This window comes from Mus pahari, chromosome 5 (genome assembly GCF_900095145.1).
Source record: "Mus pahari chromosome 5, PAHARI_EIJ_v1.1, whole genome shotgun sequence".
NCBI classification, from domain to species: domain Eukaryota; kingdom Metazoa; phylum Chordata; class Mammalia; order Rodentia; family Muridae; genus Mus; species Mus pahari.
In genome coordinates this window covers 108815423-108840521 of record NC_034594.1, presented here as the reverse complement: position 1 = coordinate 108840521, position 25099 = coordinate 108815423, and the positions used below count along the sequence as shown (strand labels likewise).

Genomic DNA, 25099 nt, shown 5'->3' with positions numbered 1-25099 from the left:
AAAAACAAAAACACCACAAAAAAAAAACAAAAAAACAAAAACAAAACCAACTGTAAGTTCCTATAGACCTGCAAATCCAACTGGGAGGTCCGAAGCCCAACTCTGAGCAGTCTGCACATGCAGAAGGTGCGTATCCCCATCCCACCCCACTTCACTCACCGACCCACAACTTAGGAGTGTAGTCCCTAAGTACAAGCAGCAGGAGCCTGAAGCAACTGGTCAACACATCCTGTTCACGGAGAGAAAATCAGTGCAGCCCACTACTCAGTTCATTCTCTCACTGTATACAGTCCAAGATTTACCTCAGGGGGTGGTCCTGCCCACAATTAAGATGGTTTTTCCCCAATTAATGTAAGATAACCCACCCCTATGCATGCCTAGAGTGCTATTGCACAGGTGAATTCCAGTTTGACAACTAAGACTAACCATCACACTCACACACATAACACACACACACACACACGCGCGCACACACACACACACACACACACGCACACACACGCACGCACACACACGCACACACACGCACGCACGCACACGCACGCACACACACACGCACGCACAGATGTGGCATTAATCCCCACCATGACATAAAAACTAGGCTGGAGCAGCTGGTAAGTAGTTTCCTGCAAAGTGCTTACTGTGCTGCAGGTGAGTTCAGGTACCCAGAACCCACATAAAAGCTGGACACACAGGCCCAAGGACATGCATGGAATGTACTCACTGTAAGTGGATATTAGCCATAAAATACAGAATGCCCATGATATACCCCACAGATGCAAAGAAGTTAAACAAGAAGAAAGGCCCAAGTGAGGATGCTTGAATCACACTTAGAAGGGAGAACTGGGTGGGAAAAGGGATGGGAAGGGGGGTGGGGGAATGGTAGGGGGAGCTCCAGAGGGCTGATCAGTGGCTGGGGTGAGTCTCTAGGATGCTGCAGAGACATAAGAAGGGGGACAGCTATTAGGGTGACTCTAGCTCAGACTCCTATCAGTGGGGGATATGGGTCCTGAAGTGACCACCTCCTGTAGTCATGGAAGACTTCCAGTGGATAAAGACACCGATTCACCCACAAAACCCTCAACCCAAAATTTGTCCTGCCTACAAGAAATGCAGGGACAAAAGCAGAGCAGAGACTGAGAGAATGGCCAACCAATGTCTGGCAACAACCTAAGACCCATTCCATGGGCAATCACCAATCCCTGACATGAGTAATGATACTTACTCTGTTATGCTTGCAGACAGGAGCCTAGGATGACTGTCCTCTGAGAGACAGCTGACTGAAAGAGACGCAGAGGCCCACAGCCACCACTGGGGAAAAGTTGGGAGGAAGCCTGAGGGGCCTGAGGGGATAGGAACAATAGGAAGACCAGAGTCAACTAATCTGGACCCTTGGGAGTCGAGCCACAAGCTGGGGATGCTTGGGGGTCCCCTAAAAGGGGGACCAATCAAAGAGCATACATGGGCTGGACTACAGATGTGCAGCTCGGAGGTCCCCCAACAACTGGAGTAGATGCCATTCCTAACTCTGTTGTCTGTCTGTGGATCCTGTTCTCCTAATTGAGCCGCCTTGTACCCTCTGCCTCCTGAGACTCTTCCTGAAGACTTCATGTGCCAGGGTAGAGTGGTACACAGGAGAGGGGTCCCTCCCCCTCTCAGAGAAGAAGGGGAAATGGGGGAGGGGTTGTGTGAGGGAGGACTGGGAGGAGGAGGCATTGATCAGAATGTAAAGTGAATTAAAAACAAAAAACAAAAAAAAAACCCCACAGCTGAGCACAGTTGCCCATGATTGTAACCCCTGTGATGAGAGGCAGACCCCAGAAGTTATCTCAGTGCAGACTTGTCTCCAGACAAGCCTGCACCAGCAAGCACACACACAGGTCCAGAAAGCACACAGCACACACTGCATAACAAAGCAGGCGTGGTGCTGACACCTGTAATCCCAGCACCTGGGAAGTACAAAGAGGATCAGAAGTTCACGGGCATCCTCAGCAAAGGCCAGCCTGGGCTGAGACCTTGTCAAAACCACAAAGCATTCCATGCCCAGGTGTGCCAGCATGACCGTAAACATAAGTGCTCAGTAGGCTTCCGTAAGAAGGCAACAAGTTCTAAACCAGTCTGAACTACATAGCAAGTCTTTCTGGGTAGGGGGAAAAACAGAAACTACTCCATTGAATCAAAGAGATTAAAGTTTATGTTTAGATACTAATGTGTTAAATTATACAGAACAAGATGTCATAGGGAAAAAAAAATCCCATTGCTTCTTGATGCACAGTGTCAGGGTAAGAGTGTTCAGAGCTTTGCTCTCTTGTACTTTACAAAAAAAAGCTACTGGCTTTCAGAAAGGATCTAGGGCTGGGCTGGGTACAGTGACACAACACTCATCTGGCTTGCCTGAGGTTCCAGATTCAACCCCAGTTAAGTGGAGAGGAGGGAACCTATGGAGGGAGGAGGGAGGAGGGAGGAAAGGAGGAAAGGAGGAAAGGAGGAAAGGAGGCAGGGAGGCAGGGAAGCAGGGAGGGAGGGAAAAACAGGGGAGGAAAGGAGGAACTGGTCACAGTTAAAGGTTAAGTTCAAAACATAAAAGATAAGGTATCAGAAAAGCTAAGACAATTTTAGGGAGTCACTTCTCTCCTTCCATGAGTCCTGAGAGTGGAACTCATGTCATCAAGCCTGGCAGCTAGTGTCTTTACCTGCTGAGTCATCTTCCCAGCACATAGAACCATGGGTGTCTTTGTGGTCTGAAACTTGTATACACTAAGAACTAAATACAATAAACAGGTTACTCCGACTGGCCTCATTCATGCTTTCCTATCCTAAAACATAAAGATGGAGAAATGTCCTATTCCTGTGGTATGGCACTACACTCCTGTGGCACACAGGAAACAGGTAGGACAATCAGGATAGGGCAAGGCCAGCCTCTGTTACAAGAAATGCTAAGGGAGTGAGGAGATTATGTTCTCAAAAAAAAAAAAAAAAGCTCTGTGCATCGATATGTGCTTGGAGAAGAGGAGTCCATTTTCTGCAGTTAATGTCATGAGCTACCAACCTTACACCAAGGAAAACTCTAGGCCCAGGTTAGGTGGGTATTTGAGGACTAGGTTTTGGTTTTGTTGTCTTACTTGGGATTTTTTTTTTTTTTTTTTTATGAGAGCTAGAGAAAAAAGAGAAAGAGAACATCAAGTTAGGTGGGAGGGAGGTGGAAAAGATCTGAGAAAAATCGAGGAAAGAATATGATCAAGACATATGCTATGAAGGAAATTTGACCAGGGTTAGTGTCCTGTGCCTTTAATCCTAGCACTCAAGTAGGCAGAGGTAGGCCGTTTAAGGCCACACTAGTTTACAGAGTAAGTTCAAGGACAACACAGAGAAGCCCTGCCTCAAAAAGCCGACAATGGTGACGATGATTATGTTGATTATAAATTTTAAAACTTATCAAAATAAGAGCCTATTCCTATTAGTTTGCTAACAGTACAAAAAATAACATTAAGGACCGAAACATTTTTTAATTACATGTACTTTATCATCAAGATTATGGAGCAGGTGCAAACTTTATATGATCCAGCACAAGGGAAGGCCTGGGCCAAGTATTGGGAGTGGGTGGGTAGGGGAGCAGGGGCGGGGGGGGGGGAATAGGGAACTTTCGGGATAGCATTTGAAATGTAAATAAAGAAAATAATAATAATAATTAAAAAATTCAGAAAAAAAAAATTATAGAGCCAGGCATGGTAGCGCAAGCCTTTAATCCCAGCACTCGGGAGGCAGAGGCATGCGGATTTCTGAGTTCGAGGCCAGCCTGGTCTACAAAGTGAGTTCCAGGACAGCCAGGGCTACACAGAGAAACCCTGTCTCGAAAAACAACAACAACAAAAAAAAGATTATGAGCCGGGCGTGGTGGCGCACGCCTTTAATCCCAGCACTCGGGAGGCAGAGGCANGNGGATTTCTGAGTTCGAGGCCAGCCTGGTCTACAAAGTGAGTTCCAGGACAGCNAGGGCTACACAGAGAAACCCTGTCTCGAAAAACCAAAAAAAAAAAAAAGATTATGGAAGGTGTTTGATTTTTTTTCTCTTTTCATTTACTTGCTTATATATTAATCTTATTTTCATCATCAGAATTATGTATTCACGGTATTACAATCCAATGCCAGCAGATGGAAGAACATGCCTAAATCCATATTCTTACAGTTTATAGGTTTTAAAAATTAACACAAAACTTCAGAACAAAATTGTTAAGATCCAAAGAAATGTGTTTTAGGGGGTATTTTAAGCTAGACTGGCAATCCTTTCAGCTGGGGTGACAGAAATTACCATAAGGACTTGAGAAGCTCATACAGAAGACAACTTAGGTGCTTTCTCAGTGATGAGGACAGGTGAAACCGACCCCTCAGCGGGTAGCAGCACTTGTCACTAAGTCTGTCATATGTAAACTCAATCCCGGACCCACATAGTTGAAGGAGAGAACTCTAGAAAATGGTCCTTTAGCCGGGCGGTGGTCCCAGCACTTGGGAGGCAGAGGCAGGCGGATTTCCAGGTTCGAGGCCAGCCTGGTCTACAGAGTGAGTTCCAGGAGGTAGGGATATACAGAGAAACCATGTCTCGAAAAAAAGAAAAAGAAAATGGTCCTTTGACCCCCCCCCCACATCTGCCATGGCACATGTGTACATACATATACAGAATAAATAAATAATAAAGATAAAATAAGGGACTTACAGAGGACCTGAGTTCAGTTCCCATTATCCACATCAGGTGGCTCAGAACCACTTATAACTCCAGCCCCAGTGGGATCCAATGCACACATATAATGCTCTGCTGCTAACTGCTGTCCAGGAGCCTCTGTTGTATTTCTTTTTCTTAATGTATTCATATAATTTTATGTGTGTTTTGTCTACATGTATGTTTCTACACCAGTAAGTGTGTGCAGTGCCCATTCAGGCCAAAAGAGGGTGTTAAGGTACCCTAGAACTGGAACTGTCATGTGGGTGCTGGGTGTTAAACCTGGATCCTCTGAAGAACAGCCAGAACACTCAGGAAATAATGGGCAGGAAGGATCCTATTCTCTCCTTCCATTGTTTGGGTTCTGGAAATTGAACTCAAATTGCCGGGCTTGGTGACAGATAGCCTTATTCACTGAGGCCCAAAACCTTCAATTTTAAACAACTTATTTCAAAGAACATTTAGGGAAGGTGCTAAGTGTGCATGTTATGCTAACCTAACAACCGACAGACAACCAAGGAACCCACAGACAACCAAGGAACCCACGGCTGGCTGGAGGCTGGAGGAGGTAGCACACATGTGTGATCTCAGCATCCTGCAGAGAAAGTAGAGACAGGGGAATTGCCCCTTTGTTAGGTGAGCTACCCTGGGACACATTGCAGAAAAAAAGAGAGACCCATGTCACCACTGACTCCTGCCTGGTTCTTTGACTGAAGAAGCAGCCTGCCTCCATCTTAAGGTGAAAAGCCATCTTAAAGACAAACTAGCCAGGCAGTGGTGGCACACGCCTTTAATTCCAGCACTTGGGAGGCAGGGGCAGGTGGATTTGAGTTGGATTTGAGTGGATTTGAGGCCAGCCTGGTCTACAGAGTGAGTTCCAAGACAACCAGGGATATACAGAGAAACCCTGTCTCAAAAAAACTAAAATAAATAAATAAATAAAGACAAACTAGGTTCATACCTGTTTATAATTAAACATGTTTCTCAAGAATTGGGCTATGCGGGCTGGTGAGATGGCTCAGTGGGTAAGAGCACCCGACTGCTCTTCCGAAGGTCCAGAGTTCAAATCCCAGCAACCACATGGTGGCTCACAACCACCTGTAATGAGATCTGACACCCTCTTCTAGAGTGTCTGAAGACAGCTACAGTGTACTTACATATAATAAATAAATAAATCTTTAAAAAAAAAAAAAAAAAAAAGAATTGGGCTATGCCCTACTGTAACCCTTAACTACAAAGGGTTCTCTACTTGCGTGTTCCAGGAATAGCAATTATGTCTTTATTTTACAAAGTTGTTCATAACCATCTTGCAACCCTTCCTTTGTTTCAAAGGTTCTGTGACCACCTTGCTATGTTGCCTAGTCACACCTACTGTGCAATCATGTCTTTGCTCAGGAGGTCGTTGGAACTAACCCAATGTTCTGCTCAGGTAACACAGTCTATTTACCTGCCAATCCCCCATTTTCCATTCAGAAACCCCTACCCATGAGCTTTAAAAAAAAAAAAATCCTTGTCTTCCTCACTTTCAATGCTGATCTCTTGAACTCTGCCTTAAGGAGAAGCACTTCATGTACAAGAATCTTTAAAAAAATAAAATAAAATAAAGGTGGCAGGCCTTTAATCCTACCATTTGGTAGTGGAAACAGGATGATCTTGAGTTCAAGTCCCAGTTCCAGGACAGCCAGGGCTACACAGAGAAACCCTGTCTGGAAAAACTAAAACAAATAAAATACATAAATCAGGGTCTGAGAGATGACTCAGTGTTTACAAGTACTGGTGTGTGTGTGTGTGTGTGTGTCTATTCTCCAATGAAAACAAGTCAGTTAGCTAAATCAGGTATGGTGGCTCATGTGTGTGTGTGTGTGTGTGTGTGTGTGTGTGTGTGTGTCTATTCTCCAACGAAAACAAGTCAGTTAGCTAAATCAGGTATGGTGGCTCATCCCTGAAATCCCAGCATTCAGAAAGTTGAGAGTGTCAGCTCAAAGAAGTTCAAAACCAGCCTACAGTTGTAGGTACCTGTCTAGCCTGGGCTACAGAATAAGAAGCTATCAAAAAAATTTTTTTTTCAATTAATTGATGCCTTTAATCCCAGCACTAGAGAAACTGATAGTCTAGCCTATGAGCTCAAGGCCAGACAGGTCTGCATAGGAACTTCCAGACCAGCCATGGGTGTATGTATGTATGTATGTGTATGTGTGTGTATATATATATATATATATATATATATATATATATATATATATATATAGAGAGAGAGAGAGAGAGAGAGAGAGAGAGAGAGACTTTGTCTCAAAAATATAAACCAAGCTGGGCAGTGGTGGTGGATCTCTGTGTTCCAAGCCAGCCCAATCTGTAAAGTGAGTTGCAGGACAGCCAAGGTGGAACAGAAAAACCTTGATTTGAAATATAAAACAAGACAAAAAATAATTAATTAAAAATAAAGACAGTGGGGCTGAAGAGATGACTCAGCAGTTAAGAGCACTGGCTGCTCTTCCAGGACACTCTGCGCCCATGTGGCATCTTACATCAACAAGGGATCTGACTGACACCCTCGGACAGGCGTGTGCAAGCAAAATACCAATCAATGTATATAAAATAAAAATAAATGAATCCTCAAAAACAAAAACAAACAAAATTGCATTACTTCCTTCTGAAGTATAGATATTTAGCCCTGTTACACTTTTGGTAAATTAAATGTAATGTTACCATTAGGGATGGAGACAATTATTTTAGATAAACATGTATGATCCCAAATAGTACTGAATTTAAACCTGTTTGGTTGTACACCACTGGGACAAGGGACTGGGTTTTACATATCAAAGCAGACCTGGTCTCCAGGTTCTCCCAGCATCCTTCAGTCCCTACCTGGCACACCCTGCCCCCAACCTTAAACTTTCCAGCCCAGACAACTGGGGATTCCTGCTTTCTCCCTCTCTCTTCCTCTCTCTCCCTCCCTCCCTCCCTCCCTCCGCCCCCCAGGCTCTTTCTCTTACCCCCAGGAGTCTAGGCCTCCTTCTACTACTCTATACTTGAGTATAGAGACCTAGCTTGTAAGACAGGAAACCCCTGAGAGCCTAATCTACACTTGCCAGCTTTGACAATTTAAAAAGAATTTGTACTACTATTTATAAAGTATCCCTATCAAATATTTTTTTGTTTATTTTTTTGTTCTTTTTTTCTGAGGCAAAGTTTCCTGGTCATCCATAGCTCAGGGGCTCACAACCCTCCTGACTCAGCCTGTCAAGTGTAGGATTACAGTCTGTAAGCATCCTTGTGAAAAGGATGTAATGAGCATGCCCAATTAAAGATGTAGGTGGGTGTTTCCCTGCCATCCACAACAGCTTCCTTCCATCACACTGGTTAATCGCAGTCATTGCTGTTGCTGTCTCCAACTGTCAGTTGTTTACTTCTTCCATCCACTGCTAAATTTCCAAAATAACTTTTATTAGCCTAAAATATGAAAAAACTGCAGCCAGATGAACTGGCCATCATTTAAACGGCTGTTTGGTATCAATGATCCACTCTATAAATGATATCTCAGTGGATAAAAGCATTTGTCAAACCTGACAAGCTGAGGTGGCCACAGGTGGAAGGAGAACCAATTCCCAAAAGTTGCTCTGATGATCACATGTACCCTGTGCACGTGAACACACACACACACACACACACACTTTCTTAGGGCGCTTTTCTGTTTGTTTTGTGGTTTCTGTTGTCATTTATGTTCTAACACCTGTGCATTAGCAGCAGAAATCAGGAGCTCCAAGTCACTCTGTTAAGACTTCAAGGCCAGCCAGTACTCCCCCAAAATACAAAATGATGCTCTAATGTTCTAATGTTGTGTAGCTTACTATTTCTGTGTCTTTATATTTCAGGGACCAGAAAGGAAAAGATACATTTATTAAACCTGTTAAAGAGCTGTACATGGGCTGGAGATATGGCTCAGAGGTTAAGAGCACTAACTGCTCTTCCAAAGGTCCTAAATTCAAATCCCAGCAACCACATGGTGGCTCACAATCATCCATAACAAGATCTGACACCCTCTTCTGGAGCGACTGAAGACAGCTACAGTGTACTTACATATAATAAAAATAAATAAATCTTTTAAAAAAAAAGAGCTGTACACAATGGCATGAATACTCTCCTGCATGAGATGAGATAACTGAAGCCAGCCTGGGCTATAGAAAAATTAATCTTGGTGGCACGCCCCTTTAATCCCAGCACTCATGGCGGTAGAGGCAATTGGATCTCTGAGTTCAAGGCCAGCCTGGTCTATAGAGTGAGTTCCAGGGCAGCCAGAGGTACAGAGAAAAAGTCTTGAAAAACTAAAAAGATAAATTAGTTTTAAAAACAGAAAGAAGAAAAAGCCACTGGGTGCCATGGCCTCCCCTAAGGCAGACACATGCAGAGCTTCATTCATGCCAGCAGGATTAGTGGGTTCCAGACCAGACGGGGCTTCAAAGTTAGATCCTGTCTCTATTTCTTTATTCTTAATAAATGATCACTAACCAAAGTCCTTCGTTGTCTAGGCTCAAATCCTAGTTCCACCACACACTATCTCTTTCCTTCCAACTTCAGGATGTAAAGATGGGTCAGCTTATTTTGCTTTTATGAGCAAGCTAAGAAAACTCTGAAAATAGCCTGGGTCCAGGATAACATAATAATGAAAGTGCCACCAGAAGCCATGAAATTTTTATTCTACTAAATAACTTTTTCTCTTCAAGTTTTCATTTACTAGATGCCTAAGAATGTTCTATGCATGTGTGTGTGGTACATGCATACCCAAACCAAATCCTAAACACTGTTCTCTTAAAAAAAAAAAAAAAAAAAAGAAAGAAAAAAAAAAATCTGATGAACAATTACCCATTATTTATAGCAAAGACATATTACAAACAGAAAATAGGAAGAAACATGGACTAACAATGAAAGAAAAAAATAAGAAAATGAATACAATTGAAATATAAAAAAAAATAAAATAAAATAAAAACTCAAATCTCTACATTCCCTGAAGCTATTCTCCTACTGGAGAATCTGGAGACTATTCTCAATTTGTCCAAAATACATCATAATATTGGATGAGTGCCTCAAGGAAGAGAATCTTAAATACTTTGAATTTTACAAAGTAGAGGTTATACTTCAAAAATTCTGAACACACCTTTTTCATTCTCCACTATTTCTCCCTGCCTCCCCCACCCACCTCTACCTCTCTCTCCTCTCTCTCTCTCTCCTCTTCTCTCTCTCTCTCTCTCTCTCTCTCTCTCTCTCTCTCTCTCTCTCTCTCTCTCTCACACGCGCACGCACCAGAGTATAGATGTGAAGAAAGAGAATCTACTTTGTCTTCTCCCTTCAAATATAGCCTGGCAAAGACAAGAAGTTGCCATCTGGCTTAAGTATCTCCAAATGATGAGCTGGTATAACCATACAGAAACCAGGACATTACTGCCTAGAGATCTTTGTAATTATGTAGGTGTAACAGGGACTTGTTAGCTGGACGTGGTGGCGCACGCCTTTAATCCCAGGATGGGAGGCAGAGGCAGGCGGATTTCTGAGTTCGAGGCCAGCCTGGTCTACAGAGTGAGTTCCAGGACAGCCAGGCTTACACAGAGAAATCCTGTCTCAAAAAAACACAAAAACAGGGATTGGTTGTGTTTCTGGCATTATACAATTAGAATAAAACAGTGTTTCACAACTGCAGCCTACGGGATACAAGTCAAAGTCACACAGGACATCAAGCCCAGCCCCAACTGATCTGCAACACAACTGCTGAACAAAAGGGTCAGGAATCCTAACAGCAGGAAGTGGAAAACCTCTTAAGAGCCAGAAGAATAGGAAGTTTGGTAAGAGACACCACACCCATAGAGACTCATCAACATGGCTGCCTAAACAAGACCTGAATAAGGATGACATCAATAGACAAGCTATCATGGAAGGGGTCTTATGGAGCCTTAATCCTATACAAAGAACTAGAGATGGAATGTTGAGAACAGGAAAGTCTCCATAAAGTCCTGCTGGTTATCCAATACTAAGAGGTCAGCCCTGAACTCATCATCGTATGTATACAAGTAACATGTGGACTAAACAAGTTGCATTTATGTAGTTATGAATACATGTATGTGACAATGAAGAAAAAAGCCATGAATTTTTTGAGAAAAGTATGTGAAAGGGGTTAGGTTAGGGTAAAGGAAAGAGCTCAAGTCGGGCGTGGTGGTCAAGAGGCAGAGGCAGGAGGATCTCTTGACTTGGAGGCCAGCTTGGTCTACAAAAAGTCCTAGGACAGTCACAGCTGTACAGAGAAACAATGTCTTCAAACAAACAAACAAACCCCAACATGGTGGCACACACTTTTAGTCCCAGCAATTGAGAGGCAGAGGCAGGTGGATCTGTGAGTTCAAGGACAGCCAAGGCTACACAGAGAACCCAAGTCTCGAAAAACAAAACCATAGTTTCAAGTAAGTACTTTAAAAATGCACTAGGTTAAACTGGGCGTGGTGGCGCACACCTTTAATCCCAGAACTTGGGAGACAGAGGCAAGCGGATTTCTGAGTTCAAGGCCAGCCTGGTCTATTGAGTGAGTTCCAGGACAGCCAGGGCTATACAGAGAAACCCTGTCTTGAAAAACCAAAAAAATAAAAAAATAAAATAACACAACAGTGCTAGCACATGGCTCAGCAGTTAAAAGCACTTGTTGCACAATCATGAGGACTGGGGTTCTGATCCCAGAACCGATAGCTCAAGCAGGGCATCCGCCAACACTGTTATTCCAAGTTCTAAAGCTCTAATGTTCTTTTCTGGCCTCTACGGGTGCACAAGTACCTGAATTCCCACACACATATGCACATTCATGCACACAGACCAAAATAAATACATATAAATAAATCTTTAAAAAATAAAAACAAACAAATAAGGGTTAGAGAGATGGTTCAGTGGTAAGAGCACTTGCTGTTCTTCCAAAAGACCAGGTTCAATTCGCAGCACCCATGAAGCAGCTCATAATCATTTGTAACTTTAGTTCCAGGGGATCTGGGATCTGATGTTCTTTTCTGACCACTTTAAGCATCAGGCACTCAATAATACACATACACACACACACACACACACACACACACACACACACACGCAAAACATTCACGCATATAAAACAAGGAATAAAATAGAATATGATAATGCATAACTACAATCCAATACCTGGGAGGTAGGGAGTTCATGGACACTTTGGGTTACATGAACCCCTCATAGATAGATGGATGGATGGATAGATAGATAGATAAGCAAGCAAACAAAAAGGAAGATTATACTTGTTAGATTCGTGGGGAGAGGGGGGAGGCTTCTCTCTGTGGGTTTTCTTTCAATGAATTTATTGGGCTTCCCAGAAAATGGGTGAGGGGTTACTTACAGGACCCCAAAACAGAGCCCATCACTGAAGAGTCTCACCAGCTATGACTTAACCATGGCTGCCCTTCAGTTAACCTTCCATACTCCGGTATCCACTAGTTGGGGGGGGGGGGGGGGGTGCTACTTGTTTCAAGGCAGGGTTTTAGGCAGGGTTTCTCCTGTAATAGAGCCCAGGCTGTCCTGGAACTCAGATCTGCCTGCCTCTGCCTCCCAAGTGCTGGAATTAAAAGTGTGCGCCACCACCCAGCCCTAGTTTGGATTTTTTTTTTTAAAGGTATATGAATACACTTAGCTGTCTTTAGACACACCAGAAGAGGGCATCAGGTCTCACTACAGATGGTTGTGAGTCACCATGTGGTTGCTGGGAATTGAACTCAGGACCTCTGGAAGAGCAGAGGATGCTTTTAACCACTGAGCCCTCTCTCCAGCTCCTAGTCTGGATTTTTTAAAATCAAGGTTTCACTATGTATCTTGGGTTGGCCTTGAATTCATGATTCTGTCTCTGCCTACTGGATGCTGGGAATAACCTATCACATCCAGGTGATAATATCCTAGCTTTGGGGGTTAGAAATGTGGTTGGGAGGTCTTGCTTTATTTCCAAAACTAACCTAGAACATGAGTAACCAGGCTGGCCTTTAACTGATCTCCTGCCTCTACACTAAAGCAGACAGGAATGCAGACCATGCCCAGTTCTTATTCTAGCTTTGATGGTGTTGGGCTTTTTTGCCTTTTCCTAGTTTCACTAAAATCAATTCTTCTCTGTAGGAAAATGACGAATATGTATTTGCCCCAGACTACTTTTCTGACTTGCTTCATCTGTTCCCAGACTCTTCTTAGAAATGAAAGTGGAGGCGGGGGGGGGGGTACCTTGAAGATTTAAGCTCCTGCAATTCACTAATTAATCTAGACAGTAGCCCTAGGTCAGCGTCAGATCCCTTTAGAGCAGATGAGAAGGTATCCACACTGGGGTAAACAGACTTTATCCAAGGTCATGATGCAACCAGATTAAAAAACTTCTAGAGCTGGCTGGGAAGATGGCTCAGTGGGTAAAATAGCTTGCTGCACAAACATGAAGACCTGAATCCTCAGAGCCCATGGAAAAATCAACCACATGGAAACAGCATTCCTAATCCTAGGGCTTCTATGGGAAGATGGCAAGGAGAGGCAGAAGTGTAAAGACTAGGTATCCTGGCATACACAGTAGAAAAACAGACTGTCTCAAACAAAAAGTATGGACTAACAAAATAACAAACACTCAGGATTATTCTCCAACCTCCGTGTGCACATGCCATGAAATGAGCATACAGTCATCTGCAGGCACGAATATGAATACAGACGCACACACAGATTTGATAAAATGTTTATCCCTAAAAAAATATTTCTTGGAAGAAACAGATTTTTAAGAGATTAGCAACTGGCTTTAAACATTCTATCTTGCCTTGTGATACTGGGATTACAGGTATGCATCATCACCATGCCTAGCAACAATTTTATTGTAACATTAAAAGAAAATTAAAAGGGAATGTCTGCCCAGTATGTTAAGATATTCCTGCAATCCTAGAATTCAAAGCAAAGTACTGAGTTTGAGGCCAACCTGGGCTGCTCTGGGAGTTCCAGGCTAGCTTAATAAAAATATCAATATCCTGTCTCAAAACAGTACAAACCAAGGACTGAGAATATATAGCCCTTGGTGCTACAGAACTTGCCAAACATGAACAAGGACTTCCACCCTCAGCACCAAAGGAAGAAAAAACTGATGCCATATAAACTGTTAACTAGCGACTCTCACAGAAACTTTATCAATGTTGAAAGCTAAACTACTATCCTGCACAGAAGTGACCTAAGAACTTAAGCACAAGTAATAGTCTTAGAAAGCTACTTCATTCTCTTTCCTGAGCACTCCTGACTCTCAACTGTTCTGTCAGACAAAAGGGCCAACCTGTGCAGAAAGTCCCTTCCAAACTAGAGGATATAAAATATGGCCAATTCTAGCAATGGAACAAGGCAGACAAGAAATCTGACCACCCACTCCCCACGCCTCTACACCTGCTAACAGTTGTTCTCAAACTGGTCAAGTTTCTTTACAAGTTCTGAAAACTGTAAAAAGGCAACCAAAGCACTGGATAAAACCCAGGCACTATAACCCACACTTACCTAAGCACATGACCCTCACTCATTAAAGACTAGAGAGCTCACTCTGAATTGCTGCGACGTTACCTGTGTAACTGCAACAGGACAAAAACCTCACCTTCTCTACAATCAATGAACTTGGTCCTCATTCCAGAAATGTTGCCCTTTGCTTTTATCTAGAAAAATAGCTACAGCAATTATTTTCTATACTAGTTACTTTTTTCTTAAAAAAAAAAATGTTAGAGCAGGGCATGTTGGCCCATGCCTTTAATCCCAGCACTCAGGAGGGCCAAGGCAAGTGAATCTCTATGAGTTCCAGGCCAGCCTGATCTACAGAGAGTTCCAGGATAGCCAGGGCTATTACACAGAAAAACTCAAAACAAACAAACAAACAAGTTAAGGGACTGAGAGATAGATGGCTCAGTGGGTGAAAATACTTTTCACTTGTTGCACAAGGCTGACAAGCTGAGGTTTATCCCTGGGACCCATGTAACCCCAGATGCGGTGGCATGCCTCTGTGATCACATCCGCACTGTGACCCCTGGGACCCATGCAACCCCAGATGCGGTGGCATACCTCTGTGATCACATCCGCACTGTGACCCCTGGCTCCGAAACAAGAGTGGACTGAGAAAACAACCCCTGAGAGCTGTCCTCTAACCTCCACAGGAGAGCAGGAACGTGTGCACCTGCTCACTTCCTCCCACACAAACAGGGGCACCAACAATAGACGCTTAAACTTCATTTCTACCCTGGTAGAGTTCCAGGACAGCCAGGGCTACACAGAGAAACCCTGTCTCGGGGGGGGGGGGGGAGAGAGTTTGTGTGTACATGTGTGAATGTGCTGCATGTATGATGTGTGTGTGCTAGAGCATGCACCAGAGGGCACCAAGTACAGTCAGTCCTCTATCACTCTCTGCAATGGGTTGGAAGCCAGGGAAACCCCAGCAATCCTGTCTACTCCCCACTCAGTGCTGGAGTTACAAGAGAATGTAGACCATACCCAATTTGTTATGTGGATATTTGAATAAGAATTTCAGTCCTCAAAAAAAAAAAAAAAAAAAAAAAAAAAAAAAATTTCAGTCCTCATGTTTGCACAGTAAATAACTCAATCATACAGCCAACTCTTCATCCCTAAAATATTTAAGACTTGCGTGTATCAAGCATTTGCTTGCACATATATATGAACACCACCATGAGTGCCTATACCTGTAGAAGTCAGAAGGCAGCAACAACAGATAAGGCAGAACTGGATAAGGACGGTTGTGAGCCACCAAGTGGGTGCTGGGAATCAAACCTGGGTCTTCCAGAATAGCAACAAGACAGCAATGAGTGGTTGCACAGATGCTTCAATAACTAAGGGCAGTCCTGCAAAGGGCCCAGGTTTGGTTCCCACACCTATATGGCAGATCACTCTCATATAGTCTATATGCATATCTATGTATTTAATATATACTTTAAACCCTCTAAAAACAATTTGCCATTTTAGCAAACTTTTGCCTTCCCACTCCTGTATTCCAAACATCCTTGACTTTTACTGCCCTCCAAATTAAATAAGCAAGTTCATGAATTTGATCTCAGAACCCAAATGACAGTCCAGAGTTCTTCATCTATAACTGTCTTCTGACCTCCACACGTGCACTGCAGTGTGTCATGTGCACACGAGTACAAACGTACACACAGAAAATGTAAAACCAAACCAAGATGCTGAACGGTGGCAGCACACACCTTTAATCTCAGCTCTAGGGAGGCAGAGGCAGGTGGATATTGGAGTTCAAGACCAGCCAGGTCTATAGAAAGGGTTCCAAGACAGGCAGGGTTCCACATTTGACACCCCCCCCCAAAAAAAAAAAAGAGGTAGGTGTGGTGGCACACACCTTTAACCCCAGCAGACCTGAGTTCAAGGATTCAGCCAAATGAGACACGCCCCTACCCCTCAAGCAATGTTGTAATTAGCATTTCTTACAAAGTGTATTTTAAGTCCTTCCTTGTTCGCCAAGAGGAATTAACAAGCTCACTCCAAGATGCTGACTTCATTCCAACAGTCTTACATGTAATGGCTATAAAGATGGAGATGAGGGATTCAAAACAACCAAAGGAAGTTAAAAACTTTTTAAAAAGTAATGTTTATTGTGCCATCTGGGGCTTGATTTAAATCTGACTTTCGGTCATCGTGGAAGGGGAATTCTGTGGACTCTGCCTAACTGTAGCTGTGTTAGGTATCTGAAAGCTGTCACACATTTCTATCACATGGGAAAAATTCAAGAAAATATCTACTGAGCAGCCAAATACTACACAGTGAAGTTAAATTTGTACTTAAACATTTAATACTTGCATTTTATAGAAAATAAAAAACAAGTAAAATTAATTTCAATGTCTCACCTCAGAAAATGAGTCTAGCTCTCCCCTACATCTGTTGGCTATGTCTTAAACTGGGTTCTCCTACAGTCTCGGCTCATCATTTCATCAGCTGCCTTGCTGTTCTCTATTTCCACAACTTTCTGTTAACGCTTATGTACTCACACACAAAATAATGTAAACACCCTAAGGTTTTACAAGCAAAACAGCTTAAGACCCTCACTATAAGACCCTCACTAGGAAAACAGGTACAGACCAAAAACTAAGTACCACTGATTCAAGATTAAAGCTAAGAACAAAAGGAAATGCTTTTATAATTCTCCCCCTAAAAGTATACCACAACCTCCAAATCATTAAAATTTAGCCATTAGAGTTCCAAAAACTCAATGACAGAAATTTAGAAATAAAGGAAATATATATATATTTCCTTTATATATATATATTTATATATATACACATACATACATATAAAAACTACACCATAAAATAATATTTCTTATTTCTTAAAGGTTTATTTTGTTGCCACACTTCAACTATATGAAACCACTTGTTCCAGCTTTCCTAACACAAAACATTTCCCAAACAAAGACTGTTTATGGTCTCTTAAGAAGCCTTTGTTCCAGGACCCCTCTGTTCAAGAGCTACAACTTCTGGGTTTTCTTTTTGTGGTTCTATCAACAGCAAACACTGGCAAACTCTTCACACTGGCACGGGAGTTTGTTAAACAAAGGAGGAAGCAAGTCCCCTTCACACAATGGAGGCTCCAAAACAGTTATGTTTGTACATTATTTCTTCCTCTTTACCTCCCTTTCTCCTCTCAGGCTGTAGCATACAGAAGTCTCAATAGAAAATGGTGGCCATCATGTGTGGCATTCAGAATGGGAAAAAGCAAAACAAACGCACAAATCCTAAAGGCTGCCATTAAGCTGCTAGCCCACGAGAAAATGGGTAGCCAAACCTAACGAAAGCAACTATTTTTCGAAGAAAATAGCTCTATAAAAGGCAAAGACGGTAAGAAAAAGGACTTACCCAGTCTTAGTGCGCCACAATGCCAACATGGAGGGCAACTCACGGGAACCTAACTCCTCTTAGATTTTTGGTTTCTAATAACTTAGTCAAGTTTCCTAATTTCTAGATAAAATCCCATTAATGCAAACATGCAACAGTCACTCACATTCATCTTTCCTGGTACATTATCATAAAGCTAAATCGCTCAATGTTTGAAACGTGGTCCACGTTTCAGAATCAAACCCTAGGTCTAACCAGGCAAGGGTGTAACTTCTGCAGGCCTCTACAGTAACAGAAACCTTCCATCGCCCCTGTCCATTTCACCAGAAGAAATGAATCTATTTCCAAACATTTCCCCTCATACTAGCTGACCTGGCCAAGTTATTTTCTGAGGCATTTCATTTCTGTTTTTAAAGTTGTCCAAGAGCAACTAAAATATGGTATCTGTGTTTTAATTTTTCTTTCGTGGGGGTAGTGAAAAGGCTTATTCAGGGATCTCTCGCAAACATCTTTTCTAGAACGTCTACGTACACAATCCCGTAACTCAAAATGCCATTACAAAGAGCAAGTTTAAGGGAGAAGGGGGTAAAAAGGCGGGGGGTCGGAGGGAAGGGTCTTCTTCCTCTTGAGAGCAGGGGAAGATAGAAAATTCTTAAACGGTAGGCAAGGCAGTTAAACCTTTCCAACCGTCCTGGCCGGTCCAACGGTCGTTTAGGCCAACTCAGACTCAGGTCATCCCAAAAGGTAGGCGAAAAAACCTGGGGTGTCGCAGCGCATCCAGTTCCGGCTGCGGGGGGAGGGGGCGGGGAGGGGGACGGGGAAGGAGTGGGCCGGGCTCTCCGCGGACGTTGCAGCCGTTAGGGCTGTCTTGGGGACACCCCACCCCACAGAGCCCCCCAAGCTCGAGGCGCTAGAGAGCCCCCGCCGGAAGGCCGAGTAGGGAAAGCTAGGGACCAGGATGAAACCTCCAAGAGCTCGTCTGACATCTCCCCTACAAGCACAGCCTCTCCACCTCAACCCCTGCCAGGCCTCCCCCGGGAGCGAGGCGCTCCGGCCCCAAGTCCGTGTGGGAGCGTCCGCCAGGACCCGCGAGCATCAGGGCCCCCGCCGCCCGGGCTGCCCCCACCATCCTCAAAGTGTCGTCCCCCCTCCCGACCCTTGCACCCCCACCACCACTCAGCCAGCCGCTCCAGACCGGCCCGGCGGCTCCTCCCCGCCCCCAGTGGCGCCGGCCGCCCCCTGCCCCAGCTCGCCCCGGGGACTCCCGGAGGCCGAGGGACCAGGTGGTGGTGGGGGACCCGGGTCCGGAGGGTGGGGCGCTCAGGTGAGGGCAGCTTCGGGCCGACGCCGCCACCACACAAAGGACCAGGGGCTCCCGCCGCCATATTGAAAACTTTCCTCCTCACACGACAACTCGCAAGTCCCCCACCCCCACCCATCACACACCCCCGCACCCCGAGGAGGAGGCGAGGACCAGCCACCGAGCCGTGCGGGCCCAGAGCCCTGCCTCCGCGCCCGCGTCTCAGCCGGGCTCGGGAGGACTCCCCAGCGACCACCCCGGCGGCTGCCAACCACTCCAGCCCGCACCGCTGCCGGGCCGTGCAGCGCCCCGCTCCCCGGAGCCGCCCCGACCCGGCCCCTCCGGCCGCCCTGCCGGAGCCCGCGGTCCTCACGGCCCACATCCCACCCGGGACGGGCCCCCCGCGCCTTCCTCCCACCGCCGCATCTCCCACCCTCGGAGCCACCCCAAACTTGACCGGGCCCGCGGGACGACCGCTCCCCGCCCCCGCGCCTCCGGCCTCCCTGGCGGCGCGTCCTCGCTCCCTCCCCGAGCCGCGAGCAGGATCCGGGGTGCTGGCTGACTCACCGGCGGCGGCCGCACCTTACAGATCCCAGTCTGCTCGGCTATGGGCCGGATCTTGTGGATGAAAGCGAAGGGGTCCGCGAACTCTTCCCAGCTCGGCTCGAAGACCGGACACTCGGGGGGAGGCAGGAACTCTCCCAGCGGGCCCGGGCCCCCGAGGGGCAGCGCCGGGCGCGGGCCTGGGGGCAGCACGGTGGCCGGCTCCATCACCGCGACCTGGGCAGGGGCGAGCACAGGGCAGGCTCCGCAACCGCGGCAGCGAGCTCCGCTCCGTCCGAAACCCGTGCACACGCACAGCTCGGGCGACAAGTCCGACTTCTACTAGCAACGGCAACACCTAGGGCTTTTTCAGCCTTCCGACGACGACGGCTTGCCGCTACCCCACGCCGTGCGCCTCCGCCGCCACGGCGAGGAAAAAAGTCCCTGCTGCCACCCCGAGCCAGGTCTCGCCCCGCCCCCTAACCGGGAGGGGCAGGGGCCTTCCGCCTGGGAGGTTTATCCTTAATGCTTCAGTTGACCACTGAAGTTTCAGAATTCTTCCTCTCAAGAAGTTAACAGTCTAGTAGAGAGAACAGAGCTATAGTCCATCAATCACGTCATACATTTTGCCACGAAAGATTTGCTTAGTAAAACCCGAGAGGCAGAGTACTGAAATTGGAGGATTCTCCAGGTAGAGAAAACAGCTTGAACACAAGAACAGCAGGGACAGACACATATAGTAATGAGGATAGTAATAACTCTTCGAGCACTTGCTTATCCTCGACACAGTGTAAAGTGCAAGTGCATTTCGGGATTGTTTAGTCTGTGAGGGGATTAAGCATTTGATCAAATCCAACAGTTCAGACTATTTACTGGAAATTGGGGTTGTTGCACAGAAATCTACATATATACAAGGTTGGAATTGAGCAAAAGAATCTTGAAATAACCCAATCAAGGAATGATGGGGCCTAAATAAATTCAGCAGCGCTATAGGTTAAAATGAAATTGTAGGAAATAAAAGCTAGACTAGGAAGGGACCAGAATAGCATACTAAGGGTCTGACAGTTGGCATCCCTGGGACAAGCATCCAGATTACTCCATGTGCATGTCATTCTAGGGAAGATGTACTCACCCCTGAACAGGCTGAGCCTGAGATGTCTCTGCTACACCGATTTTCAACAGACTAAAAGGTACAGGTCTGAAGGAAAGAGATCAAAACTGGAGGTTTGATCCCAGTGTTTCAGAGGAAGCAATGGAAGAGCTAAAAGGTTAAGTATGAAATCCAAAGATGGGGAATGGCCCCAGAAAAAGTCAGATCATAAGTAGAACTTGAACACAAAAATGATTAATATAGAAAGCAACCAAACTCGTGGAAAGACTGCCTGCCACTGTATAAGGAGGGATCAGTGGCTCCACGGCCCTCCCTTCCGAATAGACCATCACTCTGAGCCTCTGGGTTTAGTTTTTAATAGAACTAATGTGACCTAGGCTGGCCTGGAACACTCTATACAGCCAAAGATGATTTTGATCTTCTGATCCTCCTGCCTCTACCTCTTAAACGCTGGGATTACAGATCTATCCCATCACACAGAGACAATGGTTCTTCAACTTAATAGAAAGAGTTAGACGTTAGATGTAGTGGCACACACCTTTAATCCTACACAAACTTCCAGGCCAGCCAGACCTGCATAATGAGCTCCCGCATCAAAAAACAAGCCCTGCTGGGCCATGGTGGCACACACCTCTAGGAGACAGAGGCAGGAGGATTTCTGAGTTCGAGGCCAGCCTGGTCTACAGAGTGAGTTCCAGGTGAGCCAGGGCTATACAGAGAAACCAAAAAACAAACCCTGAGAGACAGACACAGCTCAGCAGATTAAGGGCATTTGCTTCTGCCTTAGAGGATGTAAACTGAGTTTCCAGATCAATGCCCATCAGTTCCCAACTGCCTCTTCTCTCCAGCCTGAGAGGCTCTGAGGTCTCTCCTGGCCCCTACAAGCAACACACACATTTTAAAATATTTTTTAAAATATAAAAAATACAAAATACAAAACATTTTTTCAGTAAAGAGAAAAGTCTCAGATTTTAATAAGCTCCAGAGAGATACCTGGCCTCCAAACAGTTCCGCAGTTCTTGAAGGCAAAACTTTTCTTAGCTCTACAGGGATTTGGACTGAATAAGTAGTCCCTTCTGCTGCTGCAGATGAGATGGAACCCAAGAACAGACAATCTATTCATTTAAAAAAAAAATCATTGTAAAATAAGGTGATAAGGTTATAAGTTAAGGCAAGTTATAAAATCGTGGGAAACATAGGGAATAAGTATAGAATTTACCACATTTTTGAGCCAAGGTTTCACTATGTATCTCTGACTAGCCTGAAACTCACATATTGACCAGGCTGGCTTCTAACTCAGAGGTGCTAGGATTAAAGACGTGTCACCTCACCCAACTTGCCATATTTTTTAACCTTGCTGATTTTTTTTTCATGATAATGTATTGAGGGGAAAAATTGAAACAGGATTGCATACTTGTAGCCAAAGCTGGCCTGGAATTCACAATGTAGACCAGGCTGACCTCATTCCCAAAGGCTAAGATTTCGGATGATCTGTCATGTCGACTGAAAAAAAAAACAAAATCTTTATTTTCGCTCTTGGCCCTGACCCTGGGTGTTTTAAACGGTGTGTGTATTTGGGAGCTCTTCCTAGAGTTGACTTTATGTCATGTTCTCTGCTTTGGGAAAGGACAGTACTTTCTCCTTTGACGTTGGCATCCTACCAAGTAGGTTATAATTTTCAGACTTCTGAACATGAATTGTGGAACATGTATGTAACTGGAGGATACGAACTTAGGAAGTCTCTCAGTTGACTATGACCTAGGCATCTTCTCTCCCAACTTTCAAGGTCTACTAGTGCTGCGTCCTCCATTTCCGGTAGTGATCCTAAATGATGAGATGCTAGTGGTCTCAGATCAAGCAGTAGCTATTTGGCTCCACACCATCCCAGAGAGATGCTGAGGGAGCCGGTGGTTGCCAAGCTAGTCAAGAGAACCTAGGGCCTGTGAGGGATCTCGACTTCAAGGCAACCGCTCCCCCGCCCCACAGAAGACGCTTCCCCTTGCCCTTTATGATGTGTGTTTACATGGGCGGAGGGATCCCTCTCCAGCTGACAGCCACACCGCGGCCGGCTCTTCTTTTTTTAAAGAGCCTAGCCACAGGCGATGATTGGCCGCGGCCCGAGCCGAATCAGCCTCCGGGGGCGGGGCCCGGCCCGCATTGTCTAGTGTAGGGCCGGCTGGACGCCCCAGAGGCCGGACCTGGGTAACCCCGGCCTGGAGGTGCCTGGTCTCGGGCTCCCCGAGGGCTGGCAGCGAGGACTGGGCGGAGCCACAGCGCCAGGTTCTCGGGGAAAGAGGGGCTGCAGCCCCGGTGGCCGGAGTAGAACCGAGCCCGCTCGCTCGGAGTGCCACGTCTCCAGGAACCCCCCTCCTTACTCTTGGACAACACTCCGCCTCCACCCCGGACTCCGTCCCCCAACCACCCCATGAGTGCTGGAGAGCCTCTAGATACATCCCTAGGGATCGATGTCTTTATCCGGCCCACTCAGCCGTCAGACCTCAACCTCCCCCAGCAGGCTGACTTCCTACTCCGGCCTGCACCCCAAGAGCGCAGCCTGTGCCCTAAATCTGCCTGCTGGTCCTCCTTCCGGTCGCCGTGCAGTGGAGACCGGGCTTCTGGATTCCAAACGCGAGGAAGGACTTTTCCTCTCGCTCTCCGTCGATGTCGCCCCCACCCCTTTTGCCGCGCTCCGGGTCTGAGCCACAGATGAGGGGGGCAGGCCTGGCTCCCCAGAAGCCCGGGAGGGGGCGGCGGCTAGCGCAGCACGTAGCGCACGTGTCGGGCCCGCTCCCCACCCCCTCCGCAGCGCTGCTGCCTCGACGGGGCTCCGGTGTCGTCCATGTGCCTTCCTTCCGCCCTGGCCTTCAGTGCGTCGGATCTCCTGCCACCCGTATTTTCCCGTCCCCATCCTCTGTTTTCCCGAGTAGCAGCAATGCACCATCTCAGTTTCTCATCTCCAGTTCAGTGACAACATCAGGACTCAGCAGCACCTTTCATACTCCTGGAATATTTGGTGTCAGGTGTCCCCTGGGGCAACTGTGGGACGTCCTTCTGCTTACTTGTTTTGTGTCTCTCCAAAATGTCTCGTTGCTACTCTTTATTGCTAGTTTTATAGCTCCGCATCTGTTTCCCAGTGGAGTCCCTGCTAACTCTTCAGCACGTGCCCCACCCCTTAGTAAGCCACAAGAGAAGCGTAGAGTCAGTACCAGGCACGTGGGAGTTGCTCCACAAATATTTGTAGAAAGGGAGGAGAAATGGCCTTGAGTTTCTGTGACTCCAATTGTCTGAGGACGAAGCTTTGGGCTGGCCACCGAGAAGAATCTAGTCGTCTCACAATAACTCCGTGGTGAAGTGTTGGGCAGCCCACACAGTGTGTGAATACAGTGAGATAAAGCTTCCTCCCCATTCCCTCTGCTTAATTCCACTGGAACCAGTATCCCTCCCTCTCAGCTGCAAGGCCTTCCCTGTGGGATATCTGTACTCTCTTGGTCCCCACCCCCCATCCACCCCCACCACCACCCCCCACCCGGCTGACACCATGATAAAGGGTCTCATTATGGGCTCTGTACTTGGAAAGCAGGTCTGGTCTTGGGGGAGCATCTTTTAACTAAACACCACCACCTCACCCCTACACATTTCTGAGGCACACATGCAAGGGAGGGGAGGAGGGGAAGGCCTCTCCTAGACTGGCACTGCAGCAGAGCTATAGTCCCAAACCCTGCCCCTCGCCACTCCCCGAATCTCTGCTGACTCAGCAGCTCAACTACAAGGCAGAAAAACCGAACACCGTCGTTGTAACTGGGTGTGAGACCCAAAGAACTAGACCCTTGTGTGGATCAGACACTCTCATATGGAATGTTCCCACGGTGGTGCTGGCCCTACCCACAGGGGCTGGGAGGAGCAAAGTAACCCTCACCAAGGCTTGGCCTTCAGGCTCTTCTTCCCATTCCGGTTGGGCCACTTTGGAGGCCTGAGACTCTCAAGGAACAGTATTTAATATTTTTATGATTTGTTTTGGAGACAGGGTCTTTTTATGCAGCTCAAAATGGCCTCAGATTCACAAACTGACCTCAGACTCACAGCAATCCTTCTGCTTCAACCTCCCTTAGTTCTGAGGCAAGAAGCAATCTTGTGTTCTTGAAGGGTAAGAAGAAAGTCATACTCCTTATTGACCCCTTTGCTCTCCTAACTCCTCTCAGCATGTCCTGTCCCTCAGATAGCTCAAGTGTTTAGACGTCTCTATATCTGGGATGGAACCCTCTGGAACCTTCCAGAACATCACTGTATCTATCTCATTGAAATTCCCCAACCAACCAAATTACATTGTGTGTTCAGCATAGCATGACTTCCTAAAAGGAGGCTATTTTGTTTTTACGTCTTTCTTCCCTGACAGGAACAACTAATGCATAAAAAGAAAGAAAAGGAAGGAAGAAAGAAAGGAAGGAAGGAAGAAAGGAAGGAAGGAAGGAAGGAAGAAAGAAAGAAAGAAAGAAAGAAAGAAAGAAAGAAAGAAAGAAAGAAAGGACCTGAAAGACGAAAGAAAGAAA

General features: G+C 46.0%; 1 protein-coding gene across 1 annotated transcript in view; it reads right to left on the bottom strand.

Annotated features, from left to right (window-relative positions):
• Kdm5b (lysine demethylase 5B) overlaps positions 1-19836 on the bottom strand; it is a 69550-nt gene extending 49714 nt beyond the window's left edge. The window contains exon 1 of the mRNA XM_021198914.2: positions 19466-19836. Within this exon, the coding sequence (XP_021054573.1) occupies positions 19466-19669 (204 nt within the window). The 5' untranslated portion in view covers positions 19670-19836. The remainder of the gene's footprint in view (positions 1-19465) is intronic.
• Between the last annotated feature and the right edge of the window lie 5263 nt (positions 19837-25099).